The sequence below is a fragment of the Capra hircus genome, chromosome 10 (genome assembly GCF_001704415.2).
Source record: "Capra hircus breed San Clemente chromosome 10, ASM170441v1, whole genome shotgun sequence".
Taxonomy (NCBI): Eukaryota; Metazoa; Chordata; class Mammalia; order Artiodactyla; family Bovidae; genus Capra; species Capra hircus.
In genome coordinates, this window is record NC_030817.1 from 81,441,814 (window position 1) to 81,458,730 (window position 16,917).

The window sequence follows — 16,917 nt, forward strand, 5'->3', positions numbered from 1 at the left end:
AGAACAGATGTGGTGACTTCTCTAAGAAATACTCTGAAAGATCATGACTAAATTTATCAAGCAGCCTTCCAATGTGAGCTATCTTAATTACACCCTCAAATTACAACTTCATGTGATAGAGAAGCTAGACAACATATAATGGAAGAAAGCAAGAAAGAATGACTAGGATAAAAGAAACAGATAAAACAAGGTTTGGGTACCTCACAAAACAAGGCAAATTTACAAAAATTAATATCCTATATTTTACTACTGGTCAAATTCACTACTGTGTTTCATAAATGGAAAACAATATTCATAAAGGGGAAATCAGCCCTACACACATGATAACCAGCTGAGTGGAACATAATTTGAAACATTAGTTAGTACTTTTGAAACTGAGGTATAGCAATTTATATCTAATAATTATACTAAGAAACATTCCAGATACTTGCTATGCCTCATATTTGCCATGAGTACAAGAACAGTAGAAGTCAGTCTTTCTTAACGCAGCTGATTTTACTTTCCTTAAAAGAAGTCTGGGAGGAAGAATGTCCAACAGATTCTCAGAAATGATTTAAGTTGTTCACGTAACACATGGTGGCTTACAGTACAAAGGAAATCAAGGTCTTAGAGCTCCAAAATTCAGAGATGCAGTCAACAGAAACAGTAAGTGGAAAAGTATTCATGGTCAACGGACCCAAACTGAGCACTGCTGGAGATAAGGAGTGCATGTACATATGTGTCTCTGAGTAGCCAGGGGTCGGTTGAGGAGAACATGGTGTGTTAAGACCTATTTCTTTGGCCAAAGGGAAAGGCTTTTGAGCAGATTAATAACATGGTCAGATTTAGTGAAGAAACAAGTAGAAGTTGTAAAGTCATTGTAATGGAATTAAAGAGAAAAGGATGAATCATGGCAGTAACAACTGGGGTTAAAGAGAAGGCATGAAATAATGGCCACTCTTGAAAAGTTGGATGATGAAGTTAAAGAAAGGGATTTATTCATTCATTTAATAATTATTTACTGGTGTCTCTATGTATGTCAGTTAACATGTCAGCTGGGATATTGAAGCAAGCAAAAACAAAATCAGTGCTGTCATACAATTCAGAGGGAAAGACGGACATAAAAAATGGTAAAACTACACAATGGTAGAGTTATGGGCTTCCCTGGTGGCTCAGACAGTAAAGAATCTGCCTGTAATGCAGGAGACCTGGGTTTGAGCCCTGGCTCGGGTAGTTACCCTAGAGAAGGAAATGGTGACCCACTCCAGTACTCCTGCCTGGAGAATTCCACAGACAGAAGAGCCTGATGGGTTATAGCCCATGGGGTCACGAACAGCTGGACACTACTGAGCGACTTTGGTATACGACACAATGGTATACCAAAAGAATCTGTCAGAAAGTCAGAAAGAAACTTCACTGATAAAAATGACCTTTGAGCTGAGATCTGAAGAATGAATAGGAACTAACTAATAATGAAGGGGAGGAAAAGATTTCAAAAGGAAAGTCTAGCACATGCAAAGGATTGTGAAAGAAAGGATCACAGTGTATCTGGGGATCCAAAAATCACAAACGTGGCCAGATATAAGAATTAAAAAAGCAAAAATATGAGGATGGAGCCAGACCACACAAGGCTCTGAAAGCTATTTTAAGAATCTGAATCTTTAACCTGAAAGAAATGGAAGTCCAGTAAACATCTTTAAAAGTGGGTGGGAAGTTGACAATGATGTAATTAAGACCTGGGCTTTGAAAAGACTGCTATGGCAAGGGCATTTGGAATGAGGCCAGAGTATATGTGGGGTTAAAAGGAGGCTACTGAAGTAAATGACGTGACAGAATAGCACCTTGGAATAAGGTGTTAGCAATGCACATGAATTTCAGAGATATTTAGGAGGTAAAATGACAGATGGACTGGACAGAAAAGCTGAGGAAGAAACACATGTCAAAAAAAAACTCTTAAGGTTGGGGCAGTAAGTGTGAAGGGGAACACAGAAGGAAAATGACTTGTTTAATTTAGGTTTCTCTGTGTTGTTATTTGAGTGAGAGAGAGGTGAGCTTTTTTAAAGACAAAAGACAGGTAGCCACTGGAGAGGAAAACATCTGAAAAGAGGATTTACAAAAGTACTGGAGAAAATGGAAAATAATATCAAGAACACAAAAGAACTTCTTAGACACCCCTTCCTCTAAAACAGCAGGTGAGGAAGGGTAGGAGAAAGCTAATCTCACACACACTCTCATTTGCTTTTTTTCTTTAAACTTTTTAGAGGTACCTGCAGATTCACATGCAGGTCCAAGGAATAATACAGAGAGATCTCATGGACCCTTTACTTAGTTTCCCTCAACAGTAAGACCCTGTGGAACTATAACTAGGAGACTGACATTCCCACCACCAAAAAGATCCCTCCTGCTGATCTTTTATAGCCATATCCACCTCCCTCCCTCGCCCACCTCCTCATTAACGCCTGGCAACCACTACCCTGTTCTCCACTTCAATAATTTTTGCATTTCATGAAGAATGTTACATAAATAGTCACATGGTATGCAACCTCTGGTGATTGGCTTTTTTCACTCAGCATAATTCTCTGGAGAGTCATCCAGGTTGTTGCAGTTGTCAATAGTTCATTCCTTTTATTGCTGAACAGTAATTCCAGAGTATGAACAGACATTGTTTATTTAATCCTTCACTCAATGAAAGACAGCTGGGTTGTTCCTAGTTTGGGGGTATTATGAATGAAGCTACTATAAATATACACCTGCAGGTTTCTGTCTGAACGCTTCAGTAGGATAAATGCCCAAGAATGTAAATGTTAGGTGATATGGCAGTTGCAACAAATTTCTTCAGAAACTGTCAAACAGCTCTTCTGAGTGGCTGCACCACTTCACATTCCTACCAGCAATGCCAGAGTGATCTCGTTTCTCCACATACTTGACAACATTTGGTATCGTCACTCTCTGAGTATGCAGTGGTATGTTATGGTTTTAATTTGCACTTCCTAATGGCTAATGATATTAAACATTTTTTCCTGTGCTTATCTACCATCTGTACATCTTTTTTGGTGAACCATCTATCTAAGATGACAGAGGATGAGATGGTTGGATGGCATCACCAACTCAAAGGACATGAGTTTGAGTAAGCTCTGGGAGTTGGTGATGGACAGGGAAGCCTGGCGTGCTGCAGTCCACAGGGTTGGAAACAGTCAGACACCACTGAGTGGCTGAACTGAACTATCTAACTCTTCTGTCTACGTTCTAACTGAATTATATACTTTTTTAAATACTGAATTTTGAGATACCTTTACACATTTTAGATACTCCTCCTTTGTTTGATATATGGTTGGCAAATATTTTGTCCCCACAAGAAAACTGTAGCTTTATTGTTTCATCCTCTTAACATGGTCTTTCACAGAGCAAAAGTTTGTAATTTTATTGTTAAGTTGCTGAGTCATGTCCTATTCTTTCATGACCTCATGGACTGTAGCCCTCCAGGTTCCTCTGTTCAGTGTTTCCCAGGTAAGATAACACAGCATTTACATGCACCCAAAATGTGAGGCATAATAAAATTCTCACTATATAATATTAGCTCCAATTCTTTCCATTTTCCAGAAAGACTGTGTAGAATTGGTTCTAACTCTTTAAACACTGATCAAATTCTCCAGTGAAGCTATGTGGACTTGCAGACTTTTGGGGAGAGTTTTAAAATTACAAATTTAATCTCCTTAAGAGTTAAGAGGGCTACTTAACTTACTTCATATTGGGTTAGATATGGTGGTTTGTGTTTCAGAGGAAATGGTTTGTCTCAGTCAAACTTATGTGATATACAATTGTTTATGTTGTCATTCAGTCACCAAGTGGTGTCTGACTCTTTGCAACCTCATGGACTGTAGCACGCCAGGCCTCCATGTCCTTCACCACCTCCTGGAATTTGCCCAAGTTCATGTCCATTAAATTAGCGATGCCATACAACCTTCTCATCCTCTGTCACCCTCTTCTTCTGCCATCAATCCTTCCCAGCATCAGGATATTTTCTAAAAGATCCTGGCATCAGGCGGCCAAAGCACTGCAGCTTCAGCATCAGTCCTTCCAATGAGTATTCAGGGTTGATTTCCTTTAGGATAGACTGGTTTAATCTCCTTGTTGTCCAAGAGACTGTCAAGAGTCTTCTCCAGCATCACAGATCAAAAGCATCAATTCTTCAGCATTCTGCCTTCTTTGTGGTCCAGCTCTCACATCCATACATGACTACTCTACTACATGACTAGTAGTTGTTTATAGTATTCTCTTATTATCCTTTTGATGTTTGCCGCGTCTGTAGCGGCAACCCCGGTTCAGTCCTAATATCGATCATCTTGTGTCGTCTCCCTTTTTTTCCAGTTCACTAACTCTTTCCTTTATCCCATTCAGTCTCTTGTTAGCCCATCTAATGAGTTGGGTTTTTTTGTTGTAGTTGTTATTGTCTCAGTTCAAAATTTTCCATTTAGTTCTTCTTTAAATCTTCTATTCCTCTGAAGAGACTATTTATCTCTTGAGATATTGTTTTTCTGTTTATTTCAAACGTATTCATAATTCCTTGTTGAAGCATTTTAATGATAACTGCTTTAAAAATCTTTCTTACATAATTCAAAGACCTGCAATCTCAGTTTTAGCATAAATTGCCTTTTCTCATTTGAGATTTTCCTCATTCTTGATTTGGTGAGCAATTTTCCATTGACATCTGGATATTTAGGGCATTGTAAGTTTCTGAATCTTACTAAACCTTTTGCTTGCAGGTGGCTTCTTCTGACACCCAGTGGAAAGGGGAGGTGCTACCTCATGAAGTTGGGTGGAGGTGGAAGTCCAGGTTCCACTCTCAGTCTTCACTGATATCTGAGGGGGAAGGGGGACTCCGCATTATGCCTTAGCAGGACCAAGAGTCCTGGCTCCTCATTACGCCTCCACTGAGCCTGCTCTCTGGCTGGGTGCAGTAAGAGTGCCTCGTTACTATTTCCCACGTGGCGCCCAGTAACACCATGGAGAGAGAGGGTTCACCCTTACAAGGTACTGCAAGTCCTGACTCTCCACAGGCCTCCTTTGATACCACCCTAGTGGAGAAGGGAAGCTGGGAAAGAGTGTCTCTGTCGCCAGGTGGGATAAAAGTCCAGGCTCCCCAGGCACCTCCACTGACACAGCAGGGGTGGGGGCCTCAATATTGCTTGGTTGGGATGAATGTCTTGGCTCTCTACTTAGCCTCTGACACCACAGGGCAGGGAGGATGGGAGACTTCATCACAACCTGGTGAAGGCAGAGGTCGAGGCCTCCTTCTGGGCCTTTGCTGGCGTGGGAGAGGACGGGGTCACAGTTCTTTATGTGGTATTTGGCTGGAGTAGGAATGATTAGAGTAGTCGGAGTAGTTTTTATCTTGCTGCCCCTTTCTGGTCCTTTGGCTAGAGAAAACACACTTAGGTAGCGCATTTTTGTTTGTGCCTAGTGGTGGTTCCAGGTTACCAGCTTCTTCAGCTCAAGCTAGGATATACAAGGTAAAAACAAAACCCAGGGAACTTAACATCATGTTGTTTCTTAGGTCTAAGGTCCCTTCCTCTCTCCACCTTTCAGAGTCTTACATCTGTTCTACATGTAATGTCCAAAGTTTTCAGTTGTATGCAACAGGAAGAACAGGGGAAAATACTACTCAAATCTTCCCAGAAATGGAAGTCCTCCACTTGTCCTTTAAACAATCTAATTTTTCTACTATTGTCAATTGTAATCTAACATTAAGCATTTTTATAAGAATAACCTGTTTCTTTTACAGCTGAGTTCTATCATTCCACTAAAACATAAGGTTATTTAATTACTAAATTACATTTTGCTGTCAGTCACCGTGCACTTTAGCATCTGTATTTTCTGAATTCTCTCCCTTTCAAATGAAACTACTCAATGAATGGGATACATTTCTACCACCACCCCCACTTCAATAGCTATGTTTGGTTTGGATCCAAACAAATGTGATCAAAAGATTAACCAAATATATCAATTCTTAACACATTTATAAAAGTCATGGAAATGTTTTGAAATACTCTTAACTAGTTCCTAAGATTAATAATTGAGAAGGATGTCTAATAATTTGTTTGGTTTTTCTTTTTCACTAGAGCCAGCCCAGTTACTATCTAGATTTCTAGCCACATTTTTCTTTCAATTTCTAAATTTCTTTTTAATTTGAGGTCTACATAATTTATTAACTAAGGTCCATCCACATATCTCATAAGACTCTGGCAGAAACAAGGATACTTTGAATGATCACTTGTATCTAACCTGAAGCACGGTTGTGTTCCATTCACCTACTTACATTTCCCTATACTACATTCAGATATTCAACCAAAATACATTGGTCACACTCTTCCTACCCAATTATATGCCAAGTACTGTGCCTGCATCTGGAAACACCAGTGTGACGAACACCAACACTGTCTTGCTCTTATATTCTTCGGAAGCTTCCTGAGACAGTGGTATGGCAAAGCAATGCTTCTCAGACTTTTCCACCACATAACTGAAGTGTTGAGAAGCCTACAGAACTCAAGATGGGAGAGTCTACTCAATCTTCTCTCTCCTCCTTATCCTTAAAATTCAAAGTAATGTAACTAGGAAATTACTAAATTTGTCTTAATTTCTTCAAAGCACTTACTATAAACTGAAATTTTATGTTCATATAATTATTGCCTGACTCTTGTCCACTAGAATATGATCTCCCTAAGAGCAAAAAATCTATGTGGTTCACTACTCTATTTCCTGCACCTAGAATACGGCCTAACATAAAGAGCATTTAATAAATATTTGTTGAATAATTATTGAATAAACAAATGAGAATCATGGAAATTCTCACTTTTATTTCTTATATAAGAAATCAAACTCTTATTATTTATCTTCAGAATGTACTTCTACCGAGATAAAATATAAAAGCTTTAAAATAACCTATCTCAGCTCTCCTATTCCTGATACTTTGTTCTAACATGTAGCCAATCAAAATTTCTACTCTAAGAGCTTAAAATTTATATAGTCTATCTTAAGGTTCCTCATGTTTTCAGTTAGTATAGGTTTAAAAAAATTCCCTTAAAGTCTTAGGAATTCTTTTAATAATATTTAGCTGGAAAACAGAGTGGGGGAAAAGGGAGTAAAGTACAGGCAGAAGTCGGTGACTGGACAGGTGTTCAGTAAGAAATCAGCTGACACTGAAGATGGTACCACCAGTCTGGCTAATGGCACATGTGAGGAACAATCTAATTGTATTCTAGCATCCCCACCGATCAGTAAACGCTGATCACCAAGCTGACCAGACAGATACTCCTTTCCATATCTTGTTTACTGAACTACACAAATTAAGATTACCTGCTTACGCTGAATTAGTCAACTGGGAAGCTCTATACTTGCTCTATCCAAACAACAGCCACCAGCCACATGTGGCTACTCACACTTGAAATGTGGCTAGACTGACTGAGGGAATGTAAATGTAGGATCTGAAGCAGGACTAAACACAAACTTTATTGTTCTGGCAGAACTAAATTTCACTTTAACCAGAACATTGTATAAATTATTGTATTTAGCAGTGCCATGCGTTCCAGAAAATCTTTAATTATATATGTGGCTTTCATCATGTCCCCACTGGACAGCACTGCTCTGGGAAAATGGTCCTCAACTGGGCATGATTTTGTCTCCTGACAGACATCTGGCAATGTCTAGAAACATTCTTGGCTGTCACAACTCGGGAGTGCTACTGCATCTCATGGGCAGAGGCCAGGGCTGTTACTGTACATTCTACAATACACAAGATGACTTTGTTATGGAAATAAATCATATAGAACCACCACCACCTCCATCATCACCACCCAGTTCTCTTACCAGAATACAACTGAGAAAAAAACCCATTACCTAAGGAAGTAAATGGCCCTTCATGGATCACAGCCTTGTTGGGGTGAAGGGGCTTGCATAACTTGATGAAGCTATGAGCCACGCCATGCAGAGCCACACAAGAAGGACAGGACATGTTGAAGAGTTCTGACAAAACATGGTCCACTGGAGGAGGGAATGACAAACCACTCCAGTATTCCAGCCACAAGAAGCCCATGCACAGGATGATAAGGAACCCCATGAACAGTATGAAAAGGCAGTATGACATGACACTAGAAGACAAGCCCCTAGGTCAGAAGGCCTCCAGTATGCTACTGGGGAAGAGCCAAGGGCAATTACTAATAACTCCAGAAAGAATGAAGCAGCTAGTCCAAAGGGGAACGACACTCAGTTGTGGATGTGTTTGGTGGTGAAAGTAAAGTACGATACTGTAAGGAACAATATTACATAGGAATTTGGAACGTTAGGTCCATAAATCTAGGCAAACTGGACATGGTCAAGGAGGACATGTTAAGAGTGAACATCAACATCTTAGAAATCAGTGAACTAACATGGACAGGAATGCGTGAACTTAATTCAGAAGACTATTATATCTACTACTCTGGGCAAGAGTTCCTTAGAAGAAATGGAGTGGCTCTCATAGCCAACAAAACAGTCCAAAATGCAGTGTGTGCATGGGAATTCACTTCAGTTGTGTCCAACTCTTTGTGACACTATGAACCAGAATCCATCAGGCTCCTTTGTCCATGGGATTCTCCAGGCAAGAATACTAGAGTGGGTTGCCGTTTCCTTCTCCAAGGGATCTTCCTGACTCAGGGATAGAACCTGTGTCTCTTATGTCTCCTGCATTGGCAGATGGTTTCTTTACCACTAGCACCACCTGGGACTTGCCTGAAATCTCAAAAATGATAGAATGATCTCAGCTCATTTCCAACAGAAATCATTCAACATCACAGTAATCAAAGCCTATGCCCCAACCACTAATGCTGAGGAAGCTGAAACTGACCAGTTCTGTGAAGATCTACTAGATCTAAGGCCTTCTAGAACTAACACCAAAAGAGATGTCCTTTTCATCACAGGGGATTGGAATGCAGAAGTAGGAAGTCAAGAGATACACAGAGAAATAGGCATGTTTGGTCTTGGAGTACAAAATGAAGCAGAGCAAAGGCTAACAGAGTTGTGTTAAGAGAACACACTGGTCATGGCAAACATCCTCATCCAACAACACAACAGACGACTCTACACATGGATATCACCAGATAGTCAGTACTGAAATTCAGACTGATTATATTCTTTGCAGCCGAAGATGGAGAAGCTCTATACAGCCAGCAAACACAAGACCAGACTGACTGCGGCTCAACTCATGAGCTCCTTATTGCAAAATTCAGACTTAAATTGAAGAAGGTTGGGAAAACCACTAGGCCATTCAGATATGACCTAAATCAACTCTCTTGTGATTATACAGCAGAGGTGAAGAATAGATTCGAGGGATTAGATCCAGTAGACAGAGTGCTAGAAGAACTATGGATGGAAGGTTGTAACACGGTACAGGAGGCAGTGACCAAAACTATCCCAAAGGGGGAAAAAATGCAAGAAGGCAAAGTGGCTGTCTGAGGAGATTTTACAAATAGCTGAGAAAATAAAAGAGGTGAAAGGCAAGGAAAAAAGAAAAGATGTATCCAACTGCATGCAGAGTTCCAGAGAATAGTAAGTAGAGATAACGCCTTCTTCAATGAACTATGCACAGAAATAGAGGAAAACAACAGAATGAGAAAGACTAGAGATCTCTGCAAGAAAAGTGGAGCTATCAAGGGACTATTTCATGCAACAATATGCACAATAAAGGACAGAAATGGTAAGGATCTAACAAAAGCAGAAGAGATTAAGAAGAAATGGCAAGAATACACAGAACTGTACAAAAAAGATCTTAATGACTTGAATAAACATGATGGTGTGGCCACTTACCTGGAGCCAGACATCCTGGAATGTTTAGTCGAGTGGGCCTTAGGAAGCATTAGTATGAACATAGTTAGTGGAAGTGATGGAATTCCAGCTGAGCTATCTAAAATCTAAAGTACTGCACTCAATAGATCAGCAAATTTGGAAAACTCAGCAGTGGCCACAGGACTTTGGGATTTCTTCACTCCAATCCCAAAGAAAGGCCATGCCAAAGAATGTTCAAATTACCATACAACTGTGCTTATTTCACATCCTAGCAAGGTTATGCTCTAAATCCTTCAATCTAGGCTTCAGCAATATGTGAACTGAGAACTTCCAGATATACAACCTGGATTTAGAAAAGGCAGAGGAACCAGAGGATCAAATTGCCAACATTCGTTGGATCATAGAGAAAGCAAGGGAATTCCAGAAAAACATCTACTTCTGCTTCACTGACTACGCTAAAGCCTTTGACTGTGTGGACTATAAGAAACTGTGGAAAATTCTTAAACAGATGGGACTATCACCATACCTGTCTTCAGAGAAACCTGTATGCAGGTCAAGAAGCAATAGTTAGAACTGGACATGGAACAATGAACTGGTTGAAAATTGAGAAAAGAGTATGTTAAGGTTGCATATTGTCAACCTCCTTATGCAACTTCTCTGCTGAGTACATCATGCAAAATGGTGGGCTGGATGAATCACAAGCTGGCATCAAGACTGCCAGGAGAAATATCAACAACCTCAGATATGCAGATGATACCACCTAATGGGAGAAAGTGAAGAGGAACTAAAGAGTGTCTTGAAAAAGGTGAGAGAGGAGAGTGAAAAAGCTGGCCTGAAACTCAACATTCAGAAAACTAAGACCATGGCATCAGGTCTCATTACTTCATGGCAAATAGAAGGGGAAAAAGTAGAAGTAGTGACAGGTTTTATTTCCTTGGGCTCCAAAATCACTGCTGATGGTGACTGTAGCCATGAAATTAGAAGACACTTGCTTCCTGGAAGACATTTATCTATGACAACCCTAGATAGCGTATTAAAAAGCAGAGATGTCACTTTGCTGATGAAGGTCCGTATAGTCAAAAGTTATGGTTTTTCTAGTAGTCATGTACGAATGTGAGAGCTGGACCATAAAGAAGGCTGAGAGTTGAAGAATTGATGCTTTTGAATTGTGGTGCTGAAGAAGCTTCTTGAGAGTTCCTTGGACAGCAAGGAGATCAAAACACTCAATGCTAAAGGAAATCAACCCTGAATGTTCACTGGAAGGACTGATGATGAAGCTCTAATACTCTGGCCACATGATGTGAAGAGCTGACTTACTGGAAAAAAAAAAAACCTTGATGCTGGGAAAGATTGAAGAAAAAAGGAGACGGGGGCAGGAGAGGATGAGAGGGCTAGACAGCATCACCAACTCAATGGACAACAATCTAAGCAAACTCCAGGAGATAGTGAAGAACAGGGGAGCCTGGCATGCTGCAGTTCATGGGGTTGCAGAGTTGGACATGACTTAGCAACTGAACAACAGCAACAAAAGGAAATAATGACAGTGTTTGGGAGGGAAAATAGGGTGGTCGATGTCAACAGAAAAGGCTTATGTGTAAGATGAAAAATCTGAGGTCATAGAAGGAAGCTGGTACGATTCTAAAAGTCAAAAACAAAAAAATGAGGAATACATTTTCTTTTACTGCATAAAGGAAAAAACTATCATGACAAAATGTATATGAGAGTAAGTTAGACATCTCAGGTAGTTAGCATTAGAAACTCTTGGAACAAGTTAAGGGAGGAAATCCTAGGGCCTTAAGCTAAGAAGAACCAATGGAAAAATTATCCCTTAATATCTTAAAAGCATTCTTCAAACATCCTAATCATATATAGCATATAAACATATTTCAAGAATGATAAATAAGCATCATGATGTGTTTAAATAAAAATAAAAGAGATAACCTTTTTAAAATTAATCAGTAGTCTCAAATAAGATCAGACGAAGTCACAAGCCAAGGCTGAAAAAGGCTTTTAGGCAGACAGTGTTACCTTTCTGTGTCAACTGTCTCCTCATTTTTCATCCATCTAATGGCTGGAGTAGGAAGTCCTGAAGCAACACACGGCAACACTGCACTCTGACCAATGACTCTGACTAAGGAAGAAGGCTGTTTCAAAAACACCAAGCTTGATGTGGCACCAGGATCTGAGAAAAAAAAATTAAAACAAAAGAAAATGGTTAAGAGTCTGTGTGGCTTTATACAACGAAATAGTTTAAGCAAAAATGACAGGAAAATTGCATTTAAATTAGCAAGCATTTCTTAATAATTCCCGTGTACAAAACTTTGTCTGAGGCTCTCTGGGAGGCTTAAACATGTTTAAGTTATAGCTCTTGCTTTCAGTGTCCTTACTGGTCACCTGAGTGAGATATGACTTGACCTCCCTTCATTTTAAAAGATAACATAAGGAAAATACTTCATAAGTGCTACAAATAGGAAAAAGACTGAGCAAGCTCAGGACCTAGCATCCTCATCAATCACAGAGATATCATAAGAGGTTTCCTTTCTTTTCCTTCCCTACACCTGTGTGCTATTTCTAAAAATCTTTGCACTTCATCTATTTAACTTGCTTATTGAGATAGTCACTCCTTTAACTTTTACAATGGTGCAACTATCAAGCTACCACTATATGTGTGTTCACACTTTACAGAGTCACCCTCTTATAGGCATATGAAAAGATCATACTCCTGGGGTAGAAGACAGAGTTATCTATTAGATGGGGGTGATATTTCTAGTTTGTTTTTTCTTTTAATTGGACAATAATGGTTTCACAATATTGTGCTGGTGTTTGACACACATTAACATGAATAAACCATGGGTATACACATGTCCCCAGCCTCTTGAATCTTCCTCCCAACTCCCACCCTTCTAGGTATCATAGAGCACCAGCCTAAGCTCCCAGCATCAGAAAGCAATTTCCCATTGGCTATCTGTTTTACATATGGTAATGTATATGTTTCCATGCTACTGTCTGAATTCATCCCACTCTCTCCTCCCCCTACTGTGTCCAGAAATCTGTTCTCTATGTCTGCATCTCCATTGCTGCCCTGAAAACAGGTTCATCAGTACTATCTTTCTACTGTTAAGTTTTGAGAAGAAAGACTGTTCTCAGGCAGAGATGAGATTCTTGGCTCCAAACTCTTAGGAAAACATGTTCTATAACCATTGTGACAACCACCAGAGCTGACTTTAAACTTGTGTAACTAATCAATGACAGTTCTGTAGTCACGGTAACAAACATTGTATAATAGTTCAGCACAACTCTCTTCAGTGAAGATGCTTTGAAAGCCAACCAATGAGTTTATCCAATGCCTCTAAAAGTTATTAGCCATTCAGTGGTGGAATCCCTTGCTTCTAAGGCTGACATTGTTCTCATATCTGTAACCAATGATAAAACATGTTTCTGTTACTGACATCAACCCATCCCAGTCTCCTAACCAACACACTAACAACAATGTCTTTCAAAAAATTTTACAGGAGACTGTTGGTTTAGTCACTAAGTCATGTCTGACTCTTGTGGCCCCATGGACTGTAGCCTGCCAGGCTCCTCTGCCTATGGGATCCTCCAGGCAAGAATACTGGAGTTGGTTGCCATTTCCTTCTCCACAGGATCTTCCTGACCCAGTCTCCTAACCAAGAACAATGTCTTTCAAAAAATTTCATAGGATATTAGCAGTCTGCATTATTCAAGATGACTATGCTTTACAAACATAGCTCTCCCTTAGGTAAACAAAACAATCTGTATTTTTTGTTTCAGACATTTCATGGTGGTTCATCTTTTGACACCAAGAATCTTACTTATTTACCTCAACCTGGTCTGGAGGATTTGTGATTGATACAGATTCAGAGAAAAAATATCACCTCTGTCTGCCATGAAATAAGACCTCTTCTATATAAAAGCAAGTCAGAAAGTAGGTTGGAAGACATTGCTATAGAGCAATAGTTCTTTCTTTTCCTACCTTGAACTAGGACTTCCCTGGTGGCTCAGACAGTAAAGCATCTGCTTATAACGCGGGAGACCAGGATTCAATCCCTGGGTCGGGAAGATCCTCTAGAGAAGGAAATGGCAATGCATTCCAGTACTCTTGCCTTGAAAATCCCATGGACGGAGGAGCCTGGTAGGCTACATATAGTCCATAGGGTCGCAAAGAGTCGGACACGACTGAGCGACTTCACTTTCAGTTTCAAATTTTTATTGAAACAAACAAATCTGTATATTTATTGGCTTCTGTGTACCAATTACCATTCTCGGCAGCAGACAAAATTCCCTGCCCTAGTTGAGCTTACATATTAATAAGGGGAGAGAGACAACAAATAAGAGATATAGTGTGTCAGATGGTGATATATTCTCAAGTAAAATGCAGGGGGAGAAAGCACTGGGGCAGAAATGGAAGACAGTTGTCTTAAACAGTGGTCAAGGAAGGCTTCACTGATAAATGATATCTGAGCAGAGAGGTAAGACAGTGAGTCAAGCAGAGCTATCTGAAGGAAGGGGATCCAGGCAGAGAAAATGGTAAGCAGAAAGACCCTAAAGCAAGAGCATGTTTGCAGTTGTCTAAAAACATCAGGTGGCCACAGTCACACAGTGAGGGAGAGATGGGGATGAGATGTAAGAAGAGAGATGGGGAGGGAAGTGGCATTAGGATTATACAAAACCTTACAGTCCAAGGGCTTTTAACATTTACTCTGAGATGGGAAACTATTAGGAGGCTTTGAGCAAACATGTGACATGATCTAATAAACATCTTAAAAGAGAACTGTGGGTGCTGAGCTGAACATACACTGAGGAACAATAAGGGCAAGAATGACGATGACAAAGAAAGAAACTGCATTAAAAAAAAAAATCGGTTCAAGGGCCATCAGGAATACTCTCAAGAGTGGTGGCTCATAATGTTGGCCTCCCTTTGCAAGCCAATCCATGGGCTAAAAAAAAGTGTATACAATCATTATATATATAAACTGTCCAAACAAGGTAGGAATGGTCCAATTATATTCATAAACTAGATTTGAAATATAAGAAATATGAAATACAGCAGTTAGAACAGAAGGTAAAAGGTCATGAAACACCAAGAAGTTACAGGGACTATGATGAGCCACAAGTGAGAGGACGTCATGAGAAAGCAGAAGTTACACATCTGAGAAAAGACACACAAAACAGATTATGAGGAAAGCCAGTAAGGGCAGCAAGGATGAGAACCCAGAAAAAGAAGGAAAGACAGAGAGAAGAGCTAGGCTGACATAAAATGAGGGAGCATTATGAAGACCTCTGACTCACCAGTATCTCTAGAGCCGCTACATTAACAGTTACTATTCTGCCCATCCCTTATATGAACTAGCCTTAGTAAGTCTGTGATTCTTATAACTAAAAAGACTTAACTTCACAAGGAGGTATGAGAACTGTAAAAAGTATATTACTGGAGGAGACAGAAAAGAAAAAGGTAGACAAGAGGTTTGACAAAAGACAGAAAGAAAAAGACAGAGGTTTGACAAAAGACACAGAACTAATGTTTGTTTAGCCAAGAAGAATGCCATAGATACTGACTGTACTTTACTGCTTCGTAAATATTTACTGACCAATCTATTCACTAGAGACGATCTTTCTGGTATGTTTTCTTCTTCTCTCTCCCTGCAAGAAACTGAAATTCTTTACGCTGGCATTAATATATCATACCACACCTGTAACCGTGTTTATTTAAAAAAATTCTAACAGGACAATTTTTACCCATTAACAAATATAAAACCATCAATCCTGATAATGAATTAATACCTGGAAGAACTTTTAATTCAGCTTCCTCACTATACTTTGGTGGCCCACCACTTTCAACCATGCATCGATAGAGTCCCCCATCTCCTTCGGTCGCGTTGCTGATAACTAGCATTCCGCTTGGAAGTTTGATTACTCTATCATCCAGAAGAAGAGGCTGTTTGTTCTGTTCCCACCTCACAAATGGGACCATATCTGCATTAACTTCACAATTCAGAACTGCACTGTTCCCAATGTAAACTGAAGAAGGCTCTGGTTGGCTGGCAAATCTTGGAAGACCTAGACAATAAAGAAAAAGAAAAAAAGAAAATGTAGTTAAATTTTACTTTAGTCATGGAACTAGGAGCAAGTTAGCCTGTTTGGCCACAAGCATAGTGGAACCAGGTTTAAAAAGAAGGCCCGTGGGTCAGGAAACTGGCTACATACAGGGATACAGATCAAGTAAATAATGTACTAGGAATAACTGGAGTCAGATTCCTCATAGTTGAAGAAACAAGGTACAAACATATATATACATTTCACCTATAGTTATTACAAATATGTACACACACACACACACACACACACACACACACACACATACACATATATCCTAGCTCTGTCCAGAAAGAGCCCAGAATCAATCTTACTCCAGTAACAATGAATACATATGGTGACCTGATCATGATTTCTAAAATACTATTCTCTACCTTAAGGAACTAATGCTTCTTGGATAAATGGCTGATTCCAGGACTATTCTAGGAAATATGAGTCTGGAACATCTTGTGACAGAAAGGAAGGAAGTACCCAAAGACTAAAATGGACATAGCCGAAGGACACAGAAGTCAGATCAAAAGGAGTTCCCTCTGGCTAACTCTGGGATAATGATAATTAATGCAGCAAAGAAGGAAGAATGGATGCTAAAACTAGTAAGTGAAAGTTGGATGAGGACTAGGGATGTTTCTAGAGTATCAAATTATATCTTCTCCAAATACTTAAAAGTACAAAATATTTATTAACTTTAGAGTAGAGAGACAGCACAGACAATCTTAACCGAGTAATAAAAGTTAACACTACCAGTAACGAAACAAAACACCACATGCTTTCTGATATGATGCACTAAAAATACAGCATCACTTCTATGACATTCCTCCCCAAAATGCAAAACCTGAATCCATTCATGGAGGAAAACTAGAAAATCCAAAATAAGACAAGGATGAACTGAATAATGGTTTGAGATGGTAAAAATCTAAAGAGAGAATGACTAAGGACTAAACTTGCAATCCAGGACTGAAAAGGACGAGGGATGATGGGGCAGAGTTTTCACTTTTGTTTTTTCTGCCA

The 16,917-nt window shown here is 39.6% G+C and overlaps 1 protein-coding gene across 8 annotated transcripts in view; it reads right to left on the reverse strand.

Annotated features, from left to right (window-relative positions):
- Window positions 1-16,917, reverse strand: part of NEO1 (neogenin 1) — a 234,435-nt gene that overhangs the window by 138,419 nt on the left and 79,099 nt on the right. For all 8 annotated transcript variants that reach the window (XM_018054673.1, XM_018054667.1, XM_018054669.1 and 5 more), the window contains exons 3-4: window positions 15,598-15,873; window positions 11,824-11,977 (exon numbers count right to left, since the gene is read on the reverse strand). In XM_018054673.1, the coding sequence (XP_017910162.1) occupies window positions 11,824-11,977; window positions 15,598-15,873 (430 nt within the window). The remainder of the gene's footprint in view (window positions 1-11,823; window positions 11,978-15,597; window positions 15,874-16,917) is intronic.